The 27,810-nt window shown below is 40.9% G+C and overlaps 1 protein-coding gene across 2 annotated transcripts in view; it reads left to right on the top strand.

The window, feature by feature from the left end:
• LOC149161225 (TOM1-like protein 3) overlaps window positions 1-27,810 on the top strand; it is a 276,511-nt gene that overhangs the window by 194,764 nt on the left and 53,937 nt on the right. For both annotated transcript variants that reach the window (XM_089436920.1, XM_089436919.1), the window contains exon 9: window positions 20,373-20,561. In XM_089436920.1, the coding sequence (XP_089293046.1) occupies window positions 20,373-20,561 (189 nt within the window). The remainder of the gene's footprint in view (window positions 1-20,372; window positions 20,562-27,810) is intronic.

Genomic DNA, 27,810 nt, shown 5'->3' on the forward strand with positions numbered 1-27,810 from the left:
GGCTTTGAGCACCGTTGAGGTAGAGTACATTGCTGCGAGTATGGCCTCCTGTGAGGTTGTCTGGTTGAGGAAGCTCTTTAGTGAGTTGTTTGGACATACACTGGATACTACCATGATCCTCTGCGACAACCAGAGTGGGATTCGTTTATCAGAGAATCCCATATTTCATGATCGCTCCAAGCACATCGACATCAGGTACCAATTTATCCGGGATATGGTACAATGAGGAGCAATAAGGCTCCATCATATTGGGACTGATGAGCAAGTCGCTGACATTTTGACGAAGCCCCTGGGAAAGGTCAAATTCTTGACTTTTCGAGAACGACTAGGAGTCGTGGAGAGACCCTCTTATGAGGGTCCTGTATGATGCATACATTGAGCTTTGGGAGCTCCGGGGGGCTTCGGGTATTTCTTCGAGCGACGAGCGACCATAGGGTGACTCACCCTCCCATAGTGGTGCACTATGTACAGGGTGAATGATTCAGCCTTCCCTTGTGATACCCAGTGGCGATGTGTAGGCAGGATGAATGGTTCATCCTTCTCCTGCCGAGACATTCTACCCATGCAGTCTGGGACTCCTCATGGGAAGTACCTCTCATCTGGCCAATAAGTAGGGAAATGAGGATAGGGACCATAGTAGTATCGATGGATGCATTGTGTATCTACTGTACTCCCTATGCTAGGATGACATTGATTTGGGATCAATTGGAACTGACTTCGGGTCAGTAAGAGTGATATAACTCACTCTCTTTTGGAACTGACTTCGGGTCAGTAAGAGTGGTATGACACACTCTCTTCATTGGGACTGACTTCAGGTCAGTAAGAGTGCTATTGGGCACTCTCTTTTATCTGGGACTGACTTCAAGTCAGTAGAGGAAGGTATGATACATTCTCGATCATTTCTTCTACATAGTTCAACAGAGCAAAGCCGAGCAGTGCAGGATTGTACATTTGATGGCTGAGATAGTACCGACAGACAAATGGATTAGCAGATGGAGTTCTCCCCAGTTGAGAGGGAGTTTTAAAATTGGCAACTAGGGCCAAACTCCATGTGGGTCATCTTATTTATGGCAGCTAATATTTTTCTTGGATTCCTCTCGTCAAGAGGTGTAGGATTGATCTAACGATCATCCGATTCCGACATGTATTCATGGAGATATGAATTTATTTGTATTTCTTGACAATTTGTCAATGTCGGCTAGCATGTAAAATAGTGTTGCGCACCCCCAGCTAAACCTCAACATGGGATATAAATAGAGGAGACCTTGAGGCATTACATCACTCATCTCATCCTCACATCTCTTCTCCCTCCTTGTCTCTTGGGTATACATAGGAAAGAGGACGCAACTCTCACGTGGGAAAGAGGACGTAGACAGGGCATCATTGTGAGAGGACACAGTTAGGGAAACAAGGATGCAGGAAGGTACAACAATGTTGTTTGGGGTGATTTAGGCCTGCGTTGACCAGCGTATAGCCTCCATTGATTGTGGCTTTCTGTTGGCCGCCTCTCCTATGCTAGGGACAACCTGCGTTGACTTGTTGGAGAACTTATTTGGGACAACATTGACTAGTTAGGGTTGGCTGTAGTATGCTGTAGCATTGACTGCTGTTTTGACCTTATTACATTCACTTTTTTGGGCTGCAATTACTGCTGTTGGAGGCCGAGTTCTCCTAGATTATCTTGAGGACATTTGGGAGCTGATTTGTCACCCTTGTTATTGCTGTTCAAGGGTTTCATTACTGTTGTTGTAAATCATAGATTTGTGATATTGTACTATCTCTCTCTCTATGCTGAATTATTGAAGAATATAGAAGAATTAATCAAAGGGTTTCCTCGCATTGGGGTTTGTCCCTGGCTAGCGCCACATCTTGTGTCTCTTGTCTTGGCTTGTCTTCTGTTGATTTCATTTATGTTCTATCAACATTTTACTTTTATGTTAATGTGATTGCTATACTGAGAATTGACATTGAGCTAATAAGAAGAATTGAAGTAAATTGCTCTTAGCATAGAACATACCATAATTTAACATTGACATAGTTATTTTTGGACAATTGTCCCTGGAAAAACCCTATGTGGGAAAACCGGTGTAGCAGATGAGTGTTTTATTATTCTTCAGCAAAAATCAACATGTACAAAATTTCACCTAGCAGTATAGAACTGAGAAATATTTACAGACGTTCCTGAACAAGTGTCTGACCTGAGAGAGAGGTTGTTTGACCCCTTGCATCTCTTTGGCTTGCCTAGCGTCAATTTTTCTGGCCTCTGGACTGGCCTGCGCAATGTCTGCGTCACTCAGGCCAACACTGCATCTCCCAACGTCAATCTGCGCAATGTTGTTCCTTCTGTTGCTCTGTGTCTTCGTCCCTGTCTCCCTGACCGATGTTGAACCCTCATTATCTCTCCTCCTCCTGCAACTCTCCCTCTGAATCGATTTTCTCTTGTTGACCTTCGACCAGTGAGAAAATTGATTTCTCTTGGGCACTTGCGTATCTGCCTGGTGTGTTTTCCAAATGACCCTCAAGTCCCTTCTTATATCTTTTTGTTGAGCAATCTTTGGCCTAGATTAAACATAATCAAAGGCTCAGATCGTTTTGACTTGATCCATGGCTTTTTTCTAGAAGTTTCTGTTGGCATTTTGGCACAGGTGTGGCGCTACGGTACAGGTGTTGTCCTTGATGGCAACTCTCTTTGAAGACAGATCCCAATCCAGACTACAAGAATGAAGAGAAATCTCATATACGCAGGTTCATTAAGCCCAAGTTGCGTATACACGCTGGTACGCTATATACTAAGTCGCGGATACGCAGGCTCGCTATATACGAAGTCGCGTATACATGCAGTTTCATGAACAGAAAAGAGCGTACATGTCGAGAAGCTTCCCTTTGGTCCGTGGTAGTTAGTCCTCGGTACTTGAGCCTATGTTTTTGGACCAAAGTATCTCGACAGTCGTGTTGATCCCGAGTTTTGAAGTTGATGGTATTGTATTTCTATGGTTTTGGGCCGTGGTATTGAGAAGGGCCTATGGCTATATAAGGAGAAGAAGATCATTAGGCAAGGGCACTGAAAAAGTCTTGAATATCTGATAAAGAAAGAGATCTTGTATGCAGGTTCTGGGTTGCTTGATCTAAGCTAAGGAGAGATCACACCGGTTGATGGAAGACTAGATCTAAGGATAGATCGGGATCAAATGGTTTGAAATGAACTATCGGTATATGGTTGATTACGCATATTTTTAGATCTGCATACTGACGCAATGTTATGTTCTGAGTATAACTGATGTCTGGTACAGCTGCAAGTTATGAGAAATTATTTTTAGATCTGTACGCAGGTTGTCTTTGGTAAAAGCGCGTGTATACGCGGGTTGGTTTCATTGAAGCAGCGTATATCTTTTGAAGCTTAATTTTTGGGGTTGCAGATGGGTCTGACTGTTATTGCAGAAGTTCTGTAGTCTGCTCTGTGTTCTGGTGACTGGGTGTTGACAGGGTTTCAGTGGTTCAGTGATTCAAAGATTGATGATGCTAGTATTGGTTGTTTTATGCTTCAATGATTTGTGAATGAATCGTGGTCTTCAGATTGTAATGTTGTGCTTCAGGAGTATCCAGTCTGAAAATTGATGAAAAGTGGTACCTGAAGGAAAGAAGATTGTAGGCCAGCACCTATGTACTAGTATCTTAGCTAGTACAAGAGCAAAGGGGGTTGGAGCTCCCTTCCAGGAGAGTTTGGAAAACGAGAGAAGGTTGTAGCCTTCTGCAGGTTGTAGCCTGCGTACTGGTATAAGGCTGCACCAGTACAAAAGATTGTAAACTGAGGTTTCTTATTAAAGAAAGATAGAGACGACTTGCAGCAGGTGGTTTTCACCCACATTGGGTTTCCACCTTATATCATGGTGTTCATGTGTGTGGCTTTTGTGTGATGATCTGTTCTGTTATACTGCATTTGTTTACTTTTAATACGGTTAATAATGTCCTGATGCATTTACTGAAGATAAACTAACTGAATCATAAGATTTCTGGTTATACGCTGGTTGCTTTAGACACAGTAGCGTGTACACGCTGGTTCACTTAACTGAAGTAGCGTATATGTTTCTGAGTATTGAAAAAGTTTTATTGATCTGATAATACTGATTCACCCCCCTCTCTCAGTATTATTTCCAACAGTTTCATCCCTGATTAGATTAATACCCATTAATATTTTATTTTTCTTAAGTTTAGACTTAGGAACCCCATTAAAAATATTAATTATTTTAATAAAATCACTTATGGGTGGAATTTCCCAAAATGCTTTCTGCTTTCTCTGGAATACATGTGCCCAAGCCTCCCTGCAAAATTTGAGGCTTAGAGCACATCCGATGCTACCCCAAATGAACAATATCGTTGTGTCTTTTAAAAACATCTCAAATAAAAGGTCAATTTAAGGATCTAGGAGAGATGGTATTTGATAACGAAATAATCTCCGTGATTCTAAAAGCATTAACTGATGAGCAAGGTAATCTCATACCTACTAGTGAAGAGGAAGTTATCCCATTCATCAAATTATTGTCTCTCTGCAAGGCAGAATAAGACAGGTTGAAGAAAGAATGTAACAAAAGCTCAGAGAGAAGGGATCAATCAACGACAAGAAGAAAAGGAAAATTTGGAAAGTTTGATCCTCCAAAGAAAAAGAAGAAGAACATGGCTAAGGAAAGATGCTATGGTTGTCATAAATTTGGGCACTATAGAAGAGATTGTCCTAATCGCAAGAGGGACAGAGAAGAAGCCCATATTACTGAGGAAGTGAAAGAACCTGAGACAAAGAAGCTTAAGAAGGAAGAAGCAAAAAGATCTCTACTATGACTGAGATGATCTTCTTCATTAGAAGGTACTTTTCACTTGTAAATTATAGATAGGAAGCAATGTATATAAGATATGATGCATCAAATTAGAAAATAACATCGTGATAGAAGCATTAGAAGTAAGAGCTCTTGACATGGGAAGCAGAAAGAAAGTTTGGAATAAACTCTATTGGTTATAAAGAATAAGGGCTCTTGGAAACGTCATTGAAATCTCCAGCGATACTTTTCGAAAGAAGTGGAGGTCATCATCGACTGGGATCATCATACAATAGTCAATAAAGAAACATATGCTGGGTAAGGATATGAAAGATACTCAAGTTCCTCTGATGGAATCCTCATCAAAGGATTCATCGATCTAGAAAGGAAGCAAGAGTTTCTTCAGGAAATCCAACTCGCGGATATCAAGGGACGATGGTATGATGACATAGCAGGAGAGTAGGTCTAAAGGATAAAGTTCTTTCGTTCAAATAAAGTTGTTACAGGGAGTTTGGATGACCAAAAGGAAAGATGAGGTATGTATGCTTACATAGATTATTATGAAATTCATGTCATATGGTTGCAAATTGTATGGATCACTATTTCCATTTCAGGAAATATGATCAAGAGTAGAAGGGATCTCCTCCTTCGAAATATTGCAAAAAATCATAAGTCGCACTAGATGAAATCAACATAATATGTTCTCATATGAATCATGAGGAAGCTAACTACAATTGAGGAATTCTGATTCGAAGCTCTTGGGAATGAAATGTGTGAAAAGAAAGGAAGAGATCTTAAAATATGCAACAAAGGTAGAAGGCATTCAACATCTGAAGTCCAAGAAGAGTTGACTAGAATATCTCTTGGAAAGAGATGAAGACTTTGATAGGAGTTGGAAAAAGATGGAGACCCTGGACAATTAATATCTTTGGGAAATGTGTCAATTTGTATGCAAGATGTTGATACCTTCAAGATGTTATGATGAAAGACCATCACCAAGGTAATATTTGATTTAAGTGTTCATTTATATTTTGAACTAATATCTAACAAGCTTATGTAGGATTGCCTAAGGGAAGATCTGTGGATGACTTCCAAGAGGACCATATTGAGGGATGTAAGATGAAGGAAGAACTACATGAAGCAAAGGCAGATGGAAAATCTGATGAGATGAGGACATGACTAACTCCTGGATGAAAGTGATGGATGGTTATGAAGAAGTCCCCAAAAGATGAAGACTCCATGACAAAAGAAAGTGATGACATTGAAGAAGAGAGGAGTTCTTCAAGCGACTGGTTGTTCCACATGAGGAGCTACTGTAGGTCCCCAGTTAAGAGGGAGCCTGGAAAAAGAAGTCTCTTACTTGGAAGAAACATGGAAATTCCTAAGCCAAGAGGGAGCTTAGGTACATTCCTTTTTGGTAGGAATGAGTACATTCCTTATTGGAATATGTCCACCCTATGTGAGAGGGAAAGATAGACATGACATTCTAGTCTTCACCTAGGAAGATAGAATGGAGGATTGGGTAACCTTTTGGCATCCGATACTCTTTGGGGATGAGATAGGGCATCTAATGGAAGAGTAGTTGTGGAGGACCGATATTCTTTGAGGGCTAGGGAATCCAAGATAAGAATATTCCTCATGGAACATATCTTGAGAGAACCTGGGTGGGCTATGTTCCGAGAGAGACAATGATGAGGGTGTCTATAAATCATTGGTCTCGCCAACATTGAGCTCAGATCTTGTTGAGATAAGGAGTTGTTAGTCAAGTCCTTGCTATGTAACAATGCTGGTTGATATGATGCTATACAAATGAGTTACAGTCAGTTCATAGTGGAACGGAAGAGAGTGCATTAGACGGTAGCTAAACATGTGCTGAGATATTTGCGCGGCACTATCGAGTATGGCATGAGATATGCTCGAGGTGATGGCATTAGGTTGGTTGGATATACTGATGCAGACTAGACAAGTAATACAGTGGATTGGAAAAACACGTCAAGGTGTTGCCTCAACATGGGATTAGGAATTGTTTCTTGGTACAATAGGAAGCAAAGGTCCTTGGCACTGAGTTCTATAGAGGCAGAATACATAGCAGCGAGCATGGTTAAGTGCTAGGCTATATGGATTTGGAAGCTGCTAGTGGACTTGTTTGGTCAGAGGGTTGAAACGACAATGATACAATGTGATAATAAGAGTTGCATCTGGTTGTCAAAGAATCCGGTGTTTCACGACAAGTGTAAGCATGTAGACGCCAGGTACCACTTCATCGGGGATTGTGTGCATTGCAAGATTGTTCAGCTACAATATATACCCACAAATGAGCAGGTAACAACTATACTAACGAAGGCCTCGAGGAAGGCGAGATTCATCTTCTTAAGAGACATGATGGGTTTTATGCAGAGCACCTTCCTCGCTAGGAGGGAGTGTTAGTGTATGTAGCTTGGATAAGTGTTCTAGTCTCAAATTGTGTCTATGAGGTTAAGGAACACATTGGATTAATTTTCTCCAATACCCAGAAACAGTTTCTAAGGGAAATTACCTTAATTAGAACTATTTAGCCAGTTTATTATTTTTTCTAAGTCTTACTTAGGGAATTGTCTTAATTAATCCAGATTAATTGAGGTAAATCAATTTTCCTCTAGTGACTTCTAGAAAAGTCATTTGATGGGGTCAAGATGATCTTAGCCATCGATTGATATTAGATCATAGTTGTTGATTGCTCAACGAGAGATTATAAGAGGAAATCAATGGGCACTCGGATAACACACAATAGAGACCAGAGACATAGATTTGTAGTGATAGCGTGAGGGCACCAACAGATCTAGATCAACAATGATTGAAGACAGGAGTTTCGGAGGAAATTCTTCACAACAATTTCTAGAGTTTGTAGGAGATTGATTTTATCTCAGAGAGGTCGAGTTTCCCAGTGGTGCGAGTTGCTTCAGAGAGATCGAGTTGTCGGGGCAAAGATATATTTACCAGAGTGAACAATTTGCATAGGAGAAGCTGAGTTTGCCAGGAGAAATTGAATTCCAGCGGAGGCCGAGTTGAAATTCCCAGCCAGTGCAAGTTGCCAGCGAGGGTCGAGTTGCCAGGGCCACATGTGTGGTTTGATTCAGTGAGCCAGAGGGAGGCCAAATTGAATCAAGAGGGCCAAGTTGTCTCGAGGAAGCCAAATTGACTTGCAGAAGTGATAAAAATATTTTTTTGGAGGTTTTCTAATATACGACAAATAGTTGTAATTTTCAATCACAGAATTTTTTGAATAATAAAAATACTCATTTGCAGAACTTGTTTTCCCCAAACTATGGTTTTTCTAGGGACATTTGTCCAAAAATATTGGTGTTCATTATTTGTGTGTGTACGTGTGCAATAATTTCTCAGTTCTTGTGGTTCATTTATTTTTTGTGAAGTTGCAGTAGTGTTTTATTCAGTATTTGCCGCGAAGAAATTGCAGAAGACAAATGATCAATTGAAAGGAGAATAATAACTAGTTAACTATGACAGTATTAAAATTTCACAGGTTCTAGCTGCTAGTACAATTTCTCCCCATTGAACACAAATCACTCTCGCTGATTTTATGCTCGATCACGAGAGAATCCTCTTGTCAAAATATTGCTTCGTTCTTCCCGATGCTTCCATCTGTTGCCAGAGCCTTGCCAACCTTCATGATGTACCCGCAAACCTCAATAGGTCATGGAAGAAATAATTATAACTAAGTGAAAGATACAACGACAAGAGGCTGACCAATAATAATCAAGGAAGAAAGATATGAAGTACTTATATTTGTGATCTGAGGATTGTAGGGAATTGTCAACTCCCTCTTGGTCCTTTCCTTCTTGTAGAAATCATTGAGATCCATCTGCAAACTCATCAAGCTAGAAAATTTGCTCATCCCTGTCCTCATCATCAACTACTAATGCATGTAGCTTTCCTTTCCTTGAATGAATTGCATGAGGTAGGATTTCTTCATCCTTGAGTTATCTAGCCACACCAAAGCCTCCACTGCAAGCCAATGACATTTTCTCGCTGTCGAGTATACACTCCTATTAGCATTCAACATTCTTGGTCGTAATCTAGGGTTTCAAAAACACTTAGGAATTTCACATTCAACTCACAACCTTCAGGTCTTCTAGGGCTTACAAACACCAAGTCTAGACTTAGTTCTTGAACTTCTGAATTGTCCAACTGTAGCCAAACACAACCGCCAACTTGGAATTGTGAAGATGATCAACATTAATCATGGAATGATTTAAACTTGCCTTTGACATTGAAGGAGCAAGTCATGTGCTTTAGCAGGTACTTTTTCCAAGTTTACCACACTGACAAAACCTTTTCTTTCTCCTTTTATTGATGTGAAATATCAAAGGGTATAAATAGTTAAAGGCGATGACAAACTTCAAATGGTGCCAATGTTTCAAAATCTTCAAAGCGTGAATGTCTCAAACATCAACAAGTATTTATGTTGTATTACAAGAAACAAAATATCCCTTTAGTTCCAGACTTTAAACCAACTCAACAACCTCTTATTTCAAACAACAACCCTAGTTTGCTGCCACATCGGCCTCTCCATAGGCCCATGACACCATCACATTTCTTGGCTACTAATATGAGGCTACTGGAACTTTGTTGCTGACACACTGAGGCCTTTCGGCCCTCTGGAATCAGCACGGAGGCCTTTCGACACCTTGTCACAGGCTTCTAGGGCTTCAACCCTCAAATAGAACTTTTATCATAATCCTCTTTAGTGGACAGACACTAGTTTTGGCAACTCCTCTTCACGATTCTACAGTCAAAGCCTAGGAGGATACTCGACCTCCTTCACAATGAAAAAAATTCTCTTCAAATCACAAAATTCGTCTTCCTTTTTGATCTGTGCTTCACTCTTCTTGGCTTGATGTCCTTCACAAGGATGATTGCTAAGATTAGCCTTAACAATGCATGTTATCTTCTCAACATATCATGTCATCTTTGTAAGGTATGAGGGGCCATATTTTATGAAACTTCTCTAGGATCCAAAGTCAAAACATGATCCCAAGCTCCCTTTGTGTCTAGACTAGCTTCTTCAAGTCTCTTTAGTGGCTTCTCTTTCACCTAGGCTCTGATACCATGTTGATTTTTCAAGGAGAAATCTGATCTTCTAAACTGATATTTACTTTTCCATGATTTTTTTAACCAAGTTCACTTATGTCATATACATCATTAAATATTTATACATAGAAAATCTCAACAATAATGCGATAATGTAGTAGGATCATAAAGAGAACCAAACACACAAAGACACAAATTTTCACCTTGGAAACCCAAAATCGGGAGAAAACCCAACAATCTTTTCTATGAAAATTTCTTTAGTTCAACAAAATTACAATCTGGTATTCATAACTCAAATTAGGTCAAACAGACCACAAAAATCAACAAGTCAAACCTAGTCAAATAGACCAAATTTTCGGCCTTCCTATGGATACCTCAGAATTCGGTCAACACTAGTCAACAGAGCCAAATTTCGACTTCTGCGTCTCCAACTTTTGTCGACCCATGGTCAACTGTTGACAAGAACTTTGGTCAACCTGCAGTGAAACTGCCCAGAAGAAGATTCGGTCAACACTGGTCAACGCAGGTCAGATGCAAGGTAAACTCGGTTGCCACAGAAAAATATCTTCCTCAGAAATTTCGGCCTCTGTCCTCAGCTCCTTTGCACGTGTGAATAGAGGAATAGAAGATCTTGTGATGATCTGAATTGGTCTCCCAGAGGTGAGGTCGAATGGCAATATATAGTGGTTAGATTTGCCCTTAGGTGGTACCTTAAGTGAGCTGACTTGACTTTTAAGGGTGCTGACTTGAACAATTTGAAATTTCAATTTTATTCAATTTCTGTCCATTTATTTGAGCCGACTTGTAGCTGGAAATACCGACTACAACTACCTAAAAATCAACACACCCAAGAACCTATGCATTGGGATTCATAAATTGCCTTGGGAAACGCAAACTGTTGGGAAATGAGAGACTATCATGTTGAAGAACTATGACAAGATGAAAATATCAAGGCCAAGGAATTCTTACAACTTAATAAGACAACGGTGTGGAGAACAAATAGGTGCATTGGGATTAAAAAGAAAATGAGGGGAAAAGTATAATAATCTGTCACCTTTATAGGGCTAAGCACCGAGTGTTCCCATAAATCATGAGTCTTAAGAAGTCCCCGCATACCACCCTAGAACAAAGAATGGCCATCAAGGCAGGAAGTTACCATCAACCAGGGGATATCAGCGGTGCCATAAAATCAAGTATCATGAAGATGAAGCTAAGAGGACTGGTCATGATTGTACAACATCATGGATATGGGACACACTCTCACATAATCATCATCCCACAGGGATGTAGGCTTGCATTCCTTTGACTTACAATGTTGTTGCCAAAACATGAATCTATGCATATGTACCCCTGCTGAAAGAGGAATAACTAACCTGGAACAAGCACCCAAGGCATGGTGCATTAAAATTGACAAGTACTTTGGATGAACAATGGTTCAGATGGAGCACTTCAAATTCCAATCTATACATCAAAAGCATTGATAATGTTATCATTCTACTAATTATATATGTAGATGACATCATTATTACAAGTAGTGAGGCAAGTGCTCTAGAACAGATCAAATCTAATATGAGTAAAGTTTTTGACATGGCTGATCTAGGCCTCCTACATTACTTCCTAGGCATAGAAGTTTGGCAAATAGGTGGCAACATTTTTGTTTCACGAACAAAATATTTATGGAATTTTCTCGACAAGTTCAAAATGACAAATTGCAAAATCTTGTCTGCACCTATGGAGAAAGGGTTGATTTCAACCAAGGCTGATTCTAGGGCAGTTAATGAGTCAATATATAGGCAGTTATTGGTGAGCTTGATATACCTTATAACCACTAGGATTTATTTGAGCTATGGCGTGAGCTTCATTTCTAAATTAATGACATTGCTGAAAGTAGAACATTGGACTGTAGTGAATAGGGTGTTGAGATATGTGAAAGAGACACATGACTTTGTATTTTGTACAATAGAAGCAAAGACCCTAGGCTATGTGAGGATGCATATTTAGAATGCACATGTTTTGTGGATGACAAAAAATTCAATTTTGGATACATGTTCGTCCTTGGCATAGGTGCATTCACATGGACTGGCAAGAAGCAACATCTAGTAGCCCTTACGTTGCGAAAGCAAAATATCAAGGAGCAGTGAAAAGAGTGTATGAGGCAATTTGGCTTAGGGGAATGCTTTTAAACATGAATATGAGCAGACATGGCCAACACCCCCTATTCTATGACAATCAAGGGGTGCTGAAGATAACCAAGAATTTGGTCTTTCATGTCAAGAAATCAATAGGGCTACAATTGAGGTGATTTCTCTTAGACTTGATAATTGTTTGTGATGTTCTTTTACTTTTCTTGATTATTAGCTTATTATCTTATTATTATGTTGTTGTTATCATCAAACAACTACCAAAACATGAAGATCAATAGTACACAAGGACACAAGATTCAGGCTGCTAGCTAGGGCCAAAACCTCTCCTAGAGAGGAAAATCCACAAAAATCTCTTCTCTTCTTATAGATTCTTTAAATGACAAATTCCAAGACCTCTAGACCAAGACCAAGACCCTTCCAAAACCAAGTCAAACCTTCTGGAGGATGTGATGCTTCTTACCAAGTTGAACCAAGTCAAATCTCTTCCCATTGTAGAACTTTGACCCCCAACTTCAAATTTTCAGCCCTCACTGTAGGTCTGAAATTTTCGGCCCCTGCAACAGCTACAACTGTTAGTTTTTGTAGCATCGGATGTGTTCTAGCCTTGAAATTTTGTGGAGACGCTAGAATGCATGAGATCTCCAAAACTCAGAAATCGTTTTAGGAAATTCCACCCAGAAGTGACTTTATTAGATTATTAGTCATTTTTTAATATTTCCTAAGTCTAAACTTTGGGAATATGGCTAATTAATCAAAATTAATTAAGTCAAGCTGTGAATGTTCTAGAAACTCACATGGATCGACTTCAAGTTAACCGTAGCCATCGATTAAGATCTAATCTTGGTTGTTGAAGTCTCAACAAAGGATTATAAGAAGAAGACGATGGGGCTTGGAGAAATCACTTGTGTAGTTCGATTTCATGAGTAGATCGATTTCCTGAGTAGCAGTAGTCAGTTGCCGGAAAGAGAGCTAGAGAAATTGAAGCAATGAGAGAGGGGCTGGGACAGTGACGCTGGAGGAGACATTCCAAATCCAGCAAGGGCAGTTGCAGAGAAAGGCAGCGATTTCTCCAGGAAGCAGTGCAGAGGCAGCACAAAAGCTTCAGTGAGAAAGTTCGATTTTGTTGGGGTGAAGCTAGACTTCAGTTCCAGAGGCCGGAAAGCATTTCCAGAGTGTCAGAGGACCAGTTTCCTAGTCAGCATAAGGTTGGATGACTTGATTTTCAAAGAGTTGTTGAGTGAAGGGATTGTTCAGAGTGAGGGTAATTTCCCTCAAGATATTTTTGCCAATATTTTTGTTAAAATTGGCAACTAGGGCCAAACTCCACGTGGGTCATCTTATTAATGGACGCTGATATTTTTCTTTGATCCCTCTCATTGAGAGGTGTAGGATTGATCTAAAGATCATCCGATTCCGATAAGTATTCATGGAGATATGAATTTATTTGTGTTATGGGACAATTCGTCAAGGTCGGCCAGCAACCAAATAAACCCCACTTGTGCTCAACGTTTTAGTATAAATAGAGGTGGCCTTCAAATCATTTCAACACACTTAGGATCTCTTCCTCTCTACTTGTCTTTGGGTTTTAGTAGGAGGAGAGATCCTAAGGGATAATGTTGCCCTAATCTAGAGGGCAGAAGTCGAAACTGCTGGGAATAGCCGGAATTGCTAGAACTGCCAGGAACTACCGGAACTGTCAGGAAAAACTGGAATTGCCAGAACTGCCGGGAAAAGCCAGAACTGCCGGGAAAAGCCAGAACTGCCGGGAAAAGCCGGAACTGCCGGAATTGCCGGAACTGTCGAGAACTGCTGGAACTGTCGGGAAAAGTCGGAACTGCCGGGAATAGCTGGAATTGCTGGAACTGTCGGGAACTGTCGGGAATAGCCGGAATTGCCGGGAATAACCGGAATTGCTGGAACTGTCGGGAATAGCCGAAATTGCCAAAACTGCCAGAACAGCCAGAGCATCTGTCTCCGAAGGAGAGCAGCATGCAAGGGACAACTAACTAACATTGCGACAGTTGTATGGTACTTAGCAGCAAATACACCAAGCATGCAATGTTATAGCTAGCATGCAAGGGACAACTAGCATGCAACAACAAGTATGCAAAGGACAACAAACATTCTAGGGACAACAAACAAGCAAGATGCAACCAGCACATAGGTCAGTATGGCAACATGGTGCGGCAATGGCGCATAATGCAGTACAGTGATGGGTATAGTCATGATTAATGAAGCATGATGAGATGCAACATAGTGATGATGGGTGCAGCATGATGACGAAATGCAACACAATGATAGGTGAAGGAGTCATCTTGGAGAATCAGTTGAAGCAACATGTCTTCAACTGATCTCATGTATCATCTTCTTAAAGATGATCTATGCTCTTATCTAGATAAGTCAAAGTGTTGACTTTGTTGTAAACGTACTATCTCTCTCTCTGCTGAACTATTGAAGAACATATAAGAAGAATTGATCAAGGGTTTCCCCACATTGGGGTTTGTCCCTGGCTAGCGCCACATCTTGTGTCCTCTTGTCTTGGCTTGTATTCTGCAATTTATGTTTATGTTCTATCTGCAGTTTACTTTAATGCTGATGTGATTGCTAATCTGGAAAAGATATTGAGCTAACTGTGAAAATTGAAATAAATTGCTCCAAGCATAGAACATACCTAAAATTAACAATTTTCTCTACAGGATTGCCAGTATTCTATATCAAGATTATTGTACTTAGATTTCACTGTTGCTTAATAATAAAACCCTCAACTGCTGCACCGATTTTCCCGAGTTGGGTTTTTCCGGGGACATTGGTCCAAAAATAACTGTGTTATTTTATGTGTGTGTGCTAGTATTTCTTCCAGTGTTTATTTCATCTGCAATTTATTTTTGTAGGTTGTAGTGTGATTGATTCAGTATTTGCTGTAGTACACAGTAAATAAATTGTTAAAATTAATTTAGCAATTAGGAGAATTATTTCCAGTTACTACAAGAGGATTCAGTATTAGAATTTTCACATGGTATCAGAGCACAAATGATCAGTCGAAGAGCTCAGTAGCGAAGGAAGAGGGAGTTTCGCTGTTCATTGAGGAGCAGCAATTCGAAACCCCAGAGGTAGCACAATCACCTTGGCCAAGAGGTCGAATTCTTGAGGAGAAATCGATTTTTCTGAGAGGGACAGAAAAATTCGATCTCTCCAATCGAGGGTTTACAGAGGCAGAGGGAGTAGGCAGTAATTTTCTCAGAGTAGATCTCTAGCTGGACGCAGCATTTGCTAGAGCAGAACGAGTGTTTGGAGGAAGAAGAGAGCATACTGAGAATGAAAAGTTTCCTTAGGAAACTTCTAGTCTCAAGAAGTTCAAATTCCCTTGCAGTAGCAGCAGCGACCGAGTAACAACAGTGACCGAGTAACAACAGCTGAGCGACGACCAAGTAACAACAGCTGAGCGACGACCGAGTAGCAGAAGCTGAGCAGAAAGGGAAGAGGAGATTTTCGAAATCATTTTGAGGTGGCCATTGCTGGACTTCGAGATTAGGATAGGTTGGACGGTGCTTCCAACTATGTCACCTAGAAGGTAAGATGTCCTTCCTGCTGGATGAATATGGCCTGAAGCCATATATTGATGCAGTGGTAGCTACCCCCACTGATGCAGATCAACTGAAGAAATACCGAAAGGAGATGGTGAGAGTGAAGAGATTGATCTTAAATGGTGTTCGGGATCATGTTGTATCACACATGGCGGCCAAGGGAACGACCAAAGAGATGTGGGATACACTTTCCACGTTGTACCAAGGCACTTCTGAGCAACAGAAGATGTACTTGGAGGAGAAGCTGAGATGCACTAGGATGAAGAAAGGGGAAAGCATAGACCCCTTCCTCACCAGGATTTAGGAGATCCAGGACCAGTTGTCAGCTGTTGGGGCAACGCCTCAACCCACAGAGCTAGTGCGATTGGCACTCAACAATGTCTTAGAGGAGTGGTAGGTATTTGTTCAAAGTATCTTGGGCAGAGAAACCTTGCCAAGTTGGGACATGATGTGGGCCAATTTGCAGTAGGAGGAGTTGAGAGGAGCTCTTTTGAAGAGTTCCATCAGTGTCAGTGATAGCGGGTCGAAGCAGGTGAAGGAGGAGGAGAATGTGGCCCTCGCATTGAAGGGCCCCATTCAGGGACAGGGGGAGCAACGAAAGAAGAAGAAGGACCTGTCAAAGGTTAAGTGCTTCAGATGTGGTGAGCTTTGCCACTATAGTAGCCAGTGTCCTCTCGTGAAGAAGGACAAGGAGGAGAAGAATGACCAACATGCAACTTTAGCAAAGATCGATAGGCTTTCCTCCAGGCTGGAGGAAGACTTCGCCATGTTTGTTGATATACCCCCAGGAGTCAAATGGGCTGACTTGGTTTTGTAGCCTCAGAGTGCTACAAATGGGCACGATTCTTAAGGAGGTCCACCTCTTGAATCAATACCTTGCTACGGGGCCCACAATATTTTGTAGCAGGATGGATCAGTGGCAGTAGGTGCAGCCAGAGTGACAGATGCAGAGTCTAGTTGCAGTCAGATACTGGACAGCGGAGTGCAGAGTTGACAATAGTGCAAAGTGGCACAGTGTAGAGTCAGCAACAACGCAGATGCCTCAGTGACATCGCAAATACTAGCAGCAGCCAGAGACTTGGCTGACAAATTGTATCATACTGATCATAGTTGATTCAGTGTTTAGGATGCTTTTCAGTTGCAGATGCTGTAGTTGCAACAACAACAGATGGATAGGGAGTTGCAGTGCACATGCAGTGTTGACAATAGTGCAACAGGATCATCAGCAACACAAATGCAGAAAATATCAGAGTTGCGCAGTAGTTGGTGGGCAACAACAACCAAACATCAGTAGCGTGACATAGATGATGCAGAGACAGGGTGTTGCTACAGGGTGCAACAACTCTAGAACACGTTGCTTGCTAAGAGGGAGTGTTAGTTTTTGTAGCATCGGATGTGTTGTAGCCTTGAAATTTTGTGGAGAGGATAGAATGCATGAGATCTCCAAAACCCATAAATCGTTTATGGAAATTCCACCTAGAAGTGACTTAATTAGATTATTAGTCAGCTTTGAAATATTACCTAAGTCCAAACTTAGGGAATATGGGAATTAATTAGAATTAATTAAGTCAAGGTGTGAATGTTCTAGAAACTCACACAGATCGACTTCAAGTTAATCGTAGCCATCGATTAAGATCTAATCGTGGCTGTTGAAGTCTCAATAGAGGATTATAAGAAGAAGTTGATGGGGCTTGGAGAAATCAATTGTGTAGTTCGATTTCATGAGCAAATCGATTTCCTAAGTAGCAACAGTCAGTTGCCAGAAAGAGAGCTAGAGAAATTGAAGCAGTGAGAGAGGGGCAGGGACAATGAGTCTGGTGGAGACATTCCAAATCCAATGAGTGTATTTGTAGAGAAAGGCAGAGATTTCTCCAAGAAGCAACGCAGAGGCATCACAAAAGCTTCAGTGAACAAGTTCGATTTTGCTGGGGTGAAGCTGGGTTTCAGTTCCAGAGACCGGAAAGCATTTCCAAAGTGTTGGAGGACCAGTTTCCCAGTCAGCAGAAGGTTGGACGACTTGATTTTCAGAGAGCTATTGAGTGACGGAATTGTTCAGAGTGATGGTAATTTCCCTCAAGATATTTTTGCCAGTATTTTCTTTGCAAGATTGCCAGTATTTTGTATCAAGATTATTGTACTCAGATTTCACTGCTGCTTAAGAATAAAATCCTCAGCTGCTACACCGATTTTCCCAAGTTGGGTTTTTTCAGGGACCTTGGTCCAAAAATAACTGTGTTATTTTATGTGTGTGTGCTAGTATTTCTTCCACAATTTATTTATGTAGGTTGCAATGTGATTGATTCAGTATTTCCTATAGTACTGGAGCTGTAATTTGACACTTTTGACACAAATATAATTCTTGGTTTGTAATTTGACACTTTTGACTCAAATGTAATTCTTTTGACATGTTACAAGATGCCCAATGGGGTCTTTTACATATGATAATGACTGTTTGACTTCTTGAATCAATGACAAAACCTAAAAGCACTAAATGGGTGCTTTGACCTAAAATAAATTGACCTTGAGCATGAAACCCATGCTATAAATAATAATAATAATAATTTTCTTTTCATTTTACAATATACAAGAATGAAGAGTACATATGAAGACCAGACCTAGTTACATGCTTCAACATTCCACTACCATATCAAGCATGTTGAAATACATTGTCACTTCATCTGACAACTTATAAAGGGATGGATCTATTGAGTTGCAATATTGCCCCATAGAGGACCAAATTTTAGACACTTTTACCAAATCTTTGGGTCTTGAAAAATAGGTGAAATTTCAGGAGAATCTTGATGTGGTTACTAGATTGACCATTAAGGGATGGTGTTAGATATTATCTATAGGAATCAATAAATTCATTTCGACTTTAGGTTATATTATGCTTTATTTCACTTTAGTGAGTTTCTTAAGTTATCCTACATTCATAAAGTGGATTGTCGCTTAATAGAACTGGTGGAACCGACCAGCCCGACCGTTTTTGGCCCATAACTCTTCTGAACTGGGCCTCCGAACCGGAATAGGTCGGTTCGTTACCGAACCAGCCAGTTATGGAATGAAACCGGTCGGTTCAGTACCAAACATGCCTATTTCACCGAACCAGCTGGTTTAGGACCAGTTCTGTGCAGTATTTACCTATGTAGGCCAGTGTAAAAAAATTACTTTATTTCTTTTTTATTTTTTGATTTTTTCAGTTGGTTGGCCCACTTCTAATTCTCCCCTAAGCTAGCCTAATATTCAAGCGTATGGCCCTCAACCTAATAATCAAGCCTATGGCCCTAGTATTGCTATGCAATTCATGGTAATGTTTAAGAAATAAAGTAAAAGGATGAAGTTTTTAACATTACCATGAAATGACTCAGGTTGTTTGAGAGTGGTTCCAACCTCATTGGATTTCATATGGAGAAAGTAGAATTTTAGAGTTCACTCAAAATCCAGAAGACTTAACAGTTTTTCAGGGTTTCAAGATTGGGGGGATTGCAACGTTTCCATTGGATTTTGTCATGTACGAAGGTATGGAACTAGTATTAAATATAGAGCACCAAGCCCTCTATGTACTTTGATGTTAGTGGCATTGGTTGATGTTGACTACTAAAAATGTACCCATCACTTGAACAAAATCTTGACATGACATGCTATGTTTTTTCTATCTTATTTTAATGCCTAAATGGTTATATTGATTACGAAGACCCCAATATAGACAACGATTTTGATGATATGTAGGCATTTGTTGTAGCATGGTTTTTTTTGAATGCTAGAAGCCATCTAGAGCCTATTTGTTGATGTATTTTCGATTCAGAGATGGATTGCACTCGATGCTATTTTGGTTATGTGCACCCTTACATGCTATGTAAATGAAAACTTTTGCATATTTGTGTATAAATGGTTTGGATTCATACGGATGCACATGAATATGTATGTTTTTCTTTAAAATATGAATATTTTATGTGTTTTTGGTAAACCGTTTTTTTTTTCCTGTTTTTTACCTGTTCTGATTGGTTCCCGGTCCACAAGGTTTTTCGGTTTGATCACCGGTTCGGTTATGATAACATTGGTCGCTACTAGTATGTAACCCTTTATAAGAAGGTTTTCACTTCTCAATGCTCATTATCTCGTGATTTTATCTTGGTTTTCTGTGTTCAATTTCCATTTATCGTGATATCTGTATCTATTCCATTTTCCTATGTATCAAAATTTATATCACACAGTGCATTATCAGTTAAGGTTTGAGTTTATTTACTTTTAATCTCTGTGCACCATCAGCATTGAATTGACCATTTTCAGACTATATGAGCATATTCTACCATTAGTTATCACTTTTTAATAATATTATTTGCTTCTGTTAATAATTTCAACTCCATTTAGAGTTATAATCTGGAAAGAAAATGGCCTTTGTATCATAAACGGGATTTAGGTCCATGTTCACGTCACGAGTACTATTTTTGATGGTATACCCGATGAAGTCTTTGTTTGATGTCAATCCCAACTTCTTGTAAAAGTTAACTCTATTGTGAATGTCTCATTTCTTTGTTTTCTGCTCTTCACATCAAGTCCATGAAATGAGTATTGTATATTTTTCATTTAGTTATTAAAATGACTAGTGCATGGAAATGCTATTAAGAGGCAGGCTTAAAAACACAAGGGACTTGAGGCACTCTATGAAGTTTTTTGAGTTCCTTAAGTTTGTTTCTGGGAAATTTTAATTTGATTTATTGGCAATATATTGCTGATTATGACCATAGGGATGAGGAACTTCTTCGACAAGGTCTTGTATTAAATGATGAATTACAAAGCGTGCTAGCAAAGCATGATGCTATAGCCTCAGGGTCTCCTTTACCACAACCTGTAATTTCCAGCTATCAAAGACCATCTTCCAGTGCCCCTTATGAGGAGGATGAGGCTGAAGATGATTTTGCACAACTGGCCCGCAGGTAATGTGAAGATGTTTTCTATTTTATGCTGCTATAGATAGTTGAAATAAATATTTCACTGCTGTGTTCAAATGACATATAGCTGGGGAAAACAGCTTAAGGACAAGTGTTTTCTTTAGTTACCTAACTAATGTGAAGAAGTGAAACTGCCTGGACATTAAGCCTTTTGAAATTAAGTTTTGATTGACGTAATTTCATTTTCACTCTAAGCTTTCTTTCTCCAATTTTGGAATGCTTATCATGTCAAAATCTTTACAGTCAAGCTCCAAAACACTAAAATGTGCATTATATGGTACTGTGTGAATATGGAATTGTTTCCTAGATCTGTTTTTTTGTAACATGATCCTTTCTATAGTCAGTTGCATCTAGCTTAGAAAGTTCAAAGTTGAGCTAAAGTAAAATTAGCCTCATCTATCTATTGGCAGATGCAACTAAAGTCATGCTAAAGGAGCTGTGGAGTCACTTTATGAAGAGTTGATTTTATTTTCACTTAAATTTATTCAGGTTACTCTTTCCTGTTATCAAAATAGTAAAATGTGGTCAGCTAGAAGAAAAAGTAAAGAATGTTAATTTAATTGCCTCTGGAATTCATCCCTGAATAAGGAGTTTGTAACTAGTCTGCAATCTCAAGAGCTGAGATTTTCTAGATAAATTTACCAGATGCTAACCATGTGATGTTTGATTTGAAAGTGAAGATAAACCTGGATATTTATTAGTCTTTATCAAAAGTCAAGTTCACCGGATTGATAAAATCTTCCATCTCTGTAAGATTCGAAAACAGGCATGCATAAACATACTTGATATGATTGGAAATTGTAACTTCTTACAAACCAGAACTGCAATCTTTGTCATTTGACCAACGAATTTTGGTCTTTGATACCAGAAGAACCCATAACCACTGATACTCTTTGATGGGAGTTTCTGGAACTTTGTTTTAGAAATATAAATTTCAAGTTTGAATATTGGCTTCTATTGTCCTTCTCCGAGTGGGCTTTGTTACCCCTCATTTCAGCGAGGGTATATGTGCACTTTTTCTTTTTTGGCAGCATTATTGTAAGCCCAACGAAAGCAAGTCAAAATCCTTGTAACCCATGTGGAGGCCCTGTATTATGGTATCCTAGGCTTGTTATGGTCGCCCATGGCCAATCCCTATGGGTTAAGTCCCTATGGATCTCGCTGGAACTCATGTTTTATAACTAACCCATATGTTTTGGGTTTGACAATGATTAAGTTCAATTCAGATTCAAATTTTCTGATAAGTTTCGAATGAGGTTCGATTTTAGGTTCAATTGTTGATTTGGGGTAGCATCGGATGGTGTTCTAGCCACGAAATTTGGTGGAGAGGTTGGGGCACATGAGATCTCCAATACCCAGAAAGGGTTTGGACAGATTCTACATAGATCATGAGATATTAAAATAATTAATATTTTTAATGAAGTCCCTAAGTCTAAACTTAGGGAAAATAAAATATTAATGTGTCTTAATATGAATCTGTGTTAGAGTGGTCCAAAAGACATGGATCAAGCCAGATCTAATCTTAGCAGTTGATTAGGGACTTAATCTCTGCTGTTGAGATGTCAAGAGGAAAAGTATAAGAGGAGGCTTGAGGGTCACTTGGAGAGTACACCACAATGATCAGTCATTCTATTCTCTAGTGCGGGGTTTGTTAAGAGAGATAGAAACAGTGATCGGGAGAGCCGATGAGTGGCATTGAGTACAGAGAAACAGAGAAGGCAGAGATTGTGCCGGGAGAGCAGCGCAGCAACCAAGGAGAGTGACGCAGAGCCAGCAAGGGCTCATGCAGGGCCAAGCAGAGGCAGCCAAGTGCTGCGCAGAACACCAGAGAGGCCAGAGTGTCTGACGCAGAGGCCCAGAATGCTGACGCAGGGCCTCCTGGGGCTGAAGCAGGGCTAGCGTGAGATAGAAAGGGGCTGATGCAGTCCAGATTGGGCAGACGCTGGGGTTGCAGGAGCAGTTTTGTGCTGAGGAGCTGCCCGAAGGTTTTTCCGGGGTTTCAGCTAGGAGATTTCTCTCAAATTGTGAGGTATAGCTGCTAAAGAAATTCTCTGTTGGGTAGGCCAGTTTCGGTACCCAGATTGTACTCTGATATTGCTTAATAAGAAAACCCTCAGATAGCTGCACCGATTTTCCCGCATTGGGTTTTTCCGGGACATTGGTCCAAAAATAATGGTGTCATGTGGTGTGTTTGTTCTTGTTTCTTTTAGTTGTTGATCTGTAATATGTTGAGCATGCATTGGTGTTTATTTTCAGTATTTACTTTGTAAATAACTTGTTAAAGGAAAAATAACAAGTAAGTAGGAATAAATCAGATAAAGTGCATGGAGGGTTTCTAACTAAGTAAAATTAGAAACTTCAACATGTTATCAGAGCGTGATTGCAGAACAGGAGGACTAAAAGACATCAGCCGAGCGGAGCAATAGCAGCAGAAAACAGCTGTCCCGAGGTGACAAAAGTTGTTTCTAGTAGCACAGAAGGCAAGGAAGTGTGACAGCCAGAGCCACGCAAAAGAAGCCGAGAACTGCACAGAGTCCCAGAGAGGCTAGCGTTGCTGACGCAGAGGGTTAAAGGGCTGACGCAGGGCATCCCAGGGTTGACGTAGACCCATCCGGGGTGACGCAGAACCAACGTGAGGAAGAGAGTGGCTGATGCAGTTCACAGAGAGGCAGTTGCTGGGGTCTAGAAGGTTGCAGGAATATTGCAAAGTGGAGCTAGTGAGGTACTATAGTCAGAACAGTACCTGAAAAAGCAAGGCCAGAGGTGTTGTTACCAAGGGTTTCTAGCCAAGGAACCCGGATCAGCAGTGCAGTTGCACAAGATGATCAAAGTAGGGGGCATCTCGACAAGCGGTAGAAGGATTTCCAGGAGGGAAATAAGGACTCAGAGGGAGTCCAGAAGAGAATTTGCAGACGGGAAGTAGAGACTCAAAGGAGTCGAACAGAGAACTTCCAGGAGGGAAGTAGAGGAGCGTCATGGCACTACACGGGGTAAGAGACCAGGATAGACTGGATGGAGCATAGAACTTCGCAATTTGGAAGGCCAAAATCTTATCAGTGCTTGACAGGAATCGTGTCAAGATGTTATATACCTAGGGGGGATAACATGGGGTATCAAGGGAGGTACCCAAGGTAATAATGTAATAATGGGATGGGCCATAGTAATAAATAAGGTGGTTAACCCATGTCATGTAAGGGACCACAAGTAGTTAATAATAATGTAATGGGCCCATGGTATTAGTTGATGGTATGAGGAAACCATGGTAATGATGCATGGTATTGTATGTATGAGGCCTATATAGAGGCTAGAGACTCCACATGGAGAGATATGAAGTGAAGGAATATTGTATGAACAGGCATATGGCTTGTGGAGTGCTCTCCTTCCTTAAGGAGTGAATGTATGGTGTTGCCCTACCTTAAGGGTTTGATCAATAAAGAAGCATTTCTATATATTTCTATCTTGTTATTCTTGGGTTATTTTCTATTATCATATATTTTTGGATTAGATCTATAACAAGTGGTATCAGAGCTACAACAAGTGGTATTAGAGCCAGGTTAAGCAAAAGCCATCGTGGGTTAAAACTTCAACATATCATCACCCACATCACCCCACAAGACAACCATCAAGATGGAAACCAAGGAGTCACATGACGGATAGCGAGGAGAGAAGATCCACCCACTACACATCAACACAGAAGAGCTGCCAAGGTCAACTTCCAGCTCAAGAGAGCGAGGCACCAGCGAGATCGAGGGTTCACCTTTCTCTTGGATGGCTAGATGCACGTGCATGGTATCAGTGGACTACTCTTTTGAGTAGATCTTACTATTTATGTTCTTCCCATGTTTCGGGGACGAAACATGCTTAGGGGGGTGGAATGTTATATACCTAGGGGGGATAACATGGGGTACCAAGGGAGGTACCCAAGGTAATAATGTAATAATGGGATGGGCCATAGTAATAAATAAGGTGGTTAACCCATGTCATGTAAGGGACCACAAGTAGTTAATAATAATGTAATGGGCCCATGGTATTAGTTGATGATATGAGGAAACCATGGTAATGATGCATGGTATTGTATGTATGAGGCTTATATAGAGGCTAGAGACTCCACATGGAGAGATATGAAGTGAAGGAATATTGTATGAACAGGCATATGGCTTGTGGAGTGCTCTCCTTCCTTAAGGAGTGAATGTATGGTGTTGCCCTACCTTAAGGGTTTGATCAATAAAGAAGCCTTTCTATCTATTTCTATCTTGTTATTCTTGGGTTATTTTCTATTATCATATATTTTTGGATTAGATCTATAACAAGTGGTATCAAAGCTACAACACAAGAACTTCGCCTTAAAGGTAGTAGCTATCCCAGTCGACCCCAATGATAATGACAGGTACAAAGAGGCGATGGCGAGGGCCAAGCGCATTATCCTTGACGGGGTTAAGGATCATGTGGTACCACATATAGTCAAGAAGGAAACGGCAATTGAGATGTGGGAGGCTCTCAAGAACCTGTACTAGCATACTTCTGTGCAGAGAAGAATGTTGCTCGAGAACCAGATGAGGTCGTATCAGATGAAGAAGGATTAGTCGATTGACACCTTCCTCAGAGGACTGAATGAGATCCGAGACCAGTTGACTTCTATAGGAGCGACACTGGATTAGGAGCTTATGGTGAGGACAACCCTGAATGCTATCTCAGAAGAGTGGGAAGTATTTGTCCAGTGCATCTTGGGCAGATGGACTCTCCTACCTTGGGACGAGATGCGGGCAGCTCTTCGCTAGGAAGAGATCAGACGGCAGTTGAAGACAGGTAGCAACAGCAAAGGAATCAAGGTCAAATAGGAGGAGGAGGATGTGGCCCTAGCATCTGAGGGAAAGCAGGAGAAGCGGAAGAAGAAAGATCTCTCCAAGATCAAGTGCTTCCACTGTGGGGAGATGGGTCATTATGCGACCCAGTGCCCAAGGAAGAAGAGTAAGGGAGAGTCTTCCGAGACCAAGGCAGTGTTAGCATGGGCAAAGAAGGAAGTTTTGACAGACGATGACTGTGCCATGAGTGCACACGCACCACTTGAGCGGAAGTGGGGAGACATACAGCTGTAGTCAGACTGACTACAGGTGGTGAGGGGCAGGATCCTTGAGGTACCCAGCCTCTTGGATTAGACCTTGCTACGGGAGCCCCGATGAGGAGTAGTAGGATTGGTTGGGTGGGTAGAGAAAGATGCAGATGGAGCGACAGAGAGAACTATAGTGCATAAGTCCCAAGACAACAAAGAGTTAGTAGACTGCAACAATGCGAGAGGCACAAGAGTGTTGCACCAGTGCAGGAAGGTACAAAGAGGTGTGCAACGGTGTGAGATGCAGGGAGTTGTTGCAGCAGTGCAGAGGTCAGAGAGAGGGAGCACTTGTCAGCGGCAGAGGGAGCTTCAGCATCAGTGGGTGTTTCTAGCCCAACAGGGAGGTCAGTTGGAGGATCAGTTACTTACTTCTCAGTAACTAAGTTGCAGTGCAGTAGTGGGCAGCACGATGCAACATGATGAGAGGAGGTGCAGTGCAGATGCAGTGCTGGGAGAAAGGACCAGCAGCAGCACGGATGTAGAGGGAGTTGTCATACAGATGCAACAGTGGTAGTGGCAGAACCATGGGCAGCAGTACAGGAGGCAGCAGTGTAGAGGATGTTGGGCAGGAAGGCCTAGCATTAGCATAGGTACCGATGCCGGATGATCAGGGTAATACTCAGTGAGGAGTATTGCTAAAGCACAATCCTCACTAAGAGGAAGTGTTGATTTGGGGTAGCATCGGATGTGTTCTAGGCTTCTAGCCACGAAATTTGGTGGAGAGGTTGGGGCACATGAGATTTCCAATACCTAGAAAGGGTTTGGGAAGATTCTAAACAGATCATGAGATATTAAAATAATTAATATTTTTAATGGAGTCCCTAAGTCTGAACTTAGGGAAAATAAAATATTAATGTGTATTAATATGAATCTGTGTTAGAGTGGTCCAAAAGACATGGATCAAGCCAGATCTAACCTTAGCCGTTGATTAGGGACTTAATCTTGGCCATTGAGATGTCAATAGGAAAAGTATAAGAGGAGGCTTGAGGGTCACTTGGAGAGTACACCATAGTGATTAGTCATTCTATTCTCTAGAGCGGGGTTTGCTAAGAGAGATAGAATCAGTGATCGGGAGAGCAGTTGAGGGGCAATGAGTACAAAGAAACAGAGAAGGCAGAGATTATGCCGGGAGAGCAGCGCAACAACCAAGGAGAGCGTCGAAGAGCCAGGAAGGGCTCACGCAGGGCCAAGCGGAGGCAACCAAGTGTTGTGCAAAGCACTAGAGAGGCCTGTGTGTTTGACGTAGAGGTCCAGAAAGCTGACGCAAGGCCTCCTGGGGCTGACGCAGGGCTAGCGTGAGATAGAGAGGGGCTGACGCAGTCCAGATTGGGCAGACGTTGGGGTTGCAAGAGTAGTTTTGTGCTGAGGAACTGCCGAAAGGTTTTTCTGGGGTTTCAACCAGGAAATTTCTCTCAAACTGTGAGGTATAGCTGCTAAGGAAATTCTCTATTGGGTAGGCCAGTTTCGGAACCCATATTGTACTCTGATATTGCTTAATAAGAAAACCCTCAGATAGCTACACCGGTTTTCCCACATTGGGTTTTTCCGGGGACATTGGTTCAAACATAATGGTGTCATGTGGTGTGTTTGTTCTTGTTTCTTTTAGTTGTTGATTTGTAATATGTTGAGCATGCACTGGTGTTTCTTTTCAGTATTTTCTTTGTAAATAACTTGTTAAAGGAAAAATAACAAGTAGGTAGGAATAAATCAGATAAAGTGCATGGAGGGTTTCTAACTAAGTAAAATTAGAAACTTCAACATCAACTATATACATTTTCAATATATATATATTATATAGAATAAAATATAACATATGTCATAAACATTAGAATAAAATATAAATATAAACATAATGAAATATTACAGAAATTTTAAGTCTAGGGTCGGCTACATATAGGTAGTAGTCGATGGCGACTCACGATGGGTGCTCGAGCATAATATTAGGGAGGTCATTATGATAGGATTGGTTGAGTCTTTGTCCTTTCCCTTCCCCATTGATTTTTGAAATGTTTAAGTGCAGCAGTTGTCACTCGGCAAGGGAGGCATCGAAGCTTGAGGTAAGGTTTAGAAGAAATCACATCTTGGTGAGCTCGACAAAGTTTATTGTTTACAGGCAGTGGGGAC

The sequence above is a fragment of the Pinus tabuliformis genome, chromosome 5_2 (genome assembly GCF_031772625.1).
Source record: "Pinus tabuliformis cultivar Carrire ecotype Pingquan chromosome 5_2, CPIR1, whole genome shotgun sequence".
NCBI lineage: Eukaryota > Viridiplantae > Streptophyta > Pinopsida > Pinales > Pinaceae > Pinus > Pinus tabuliformis.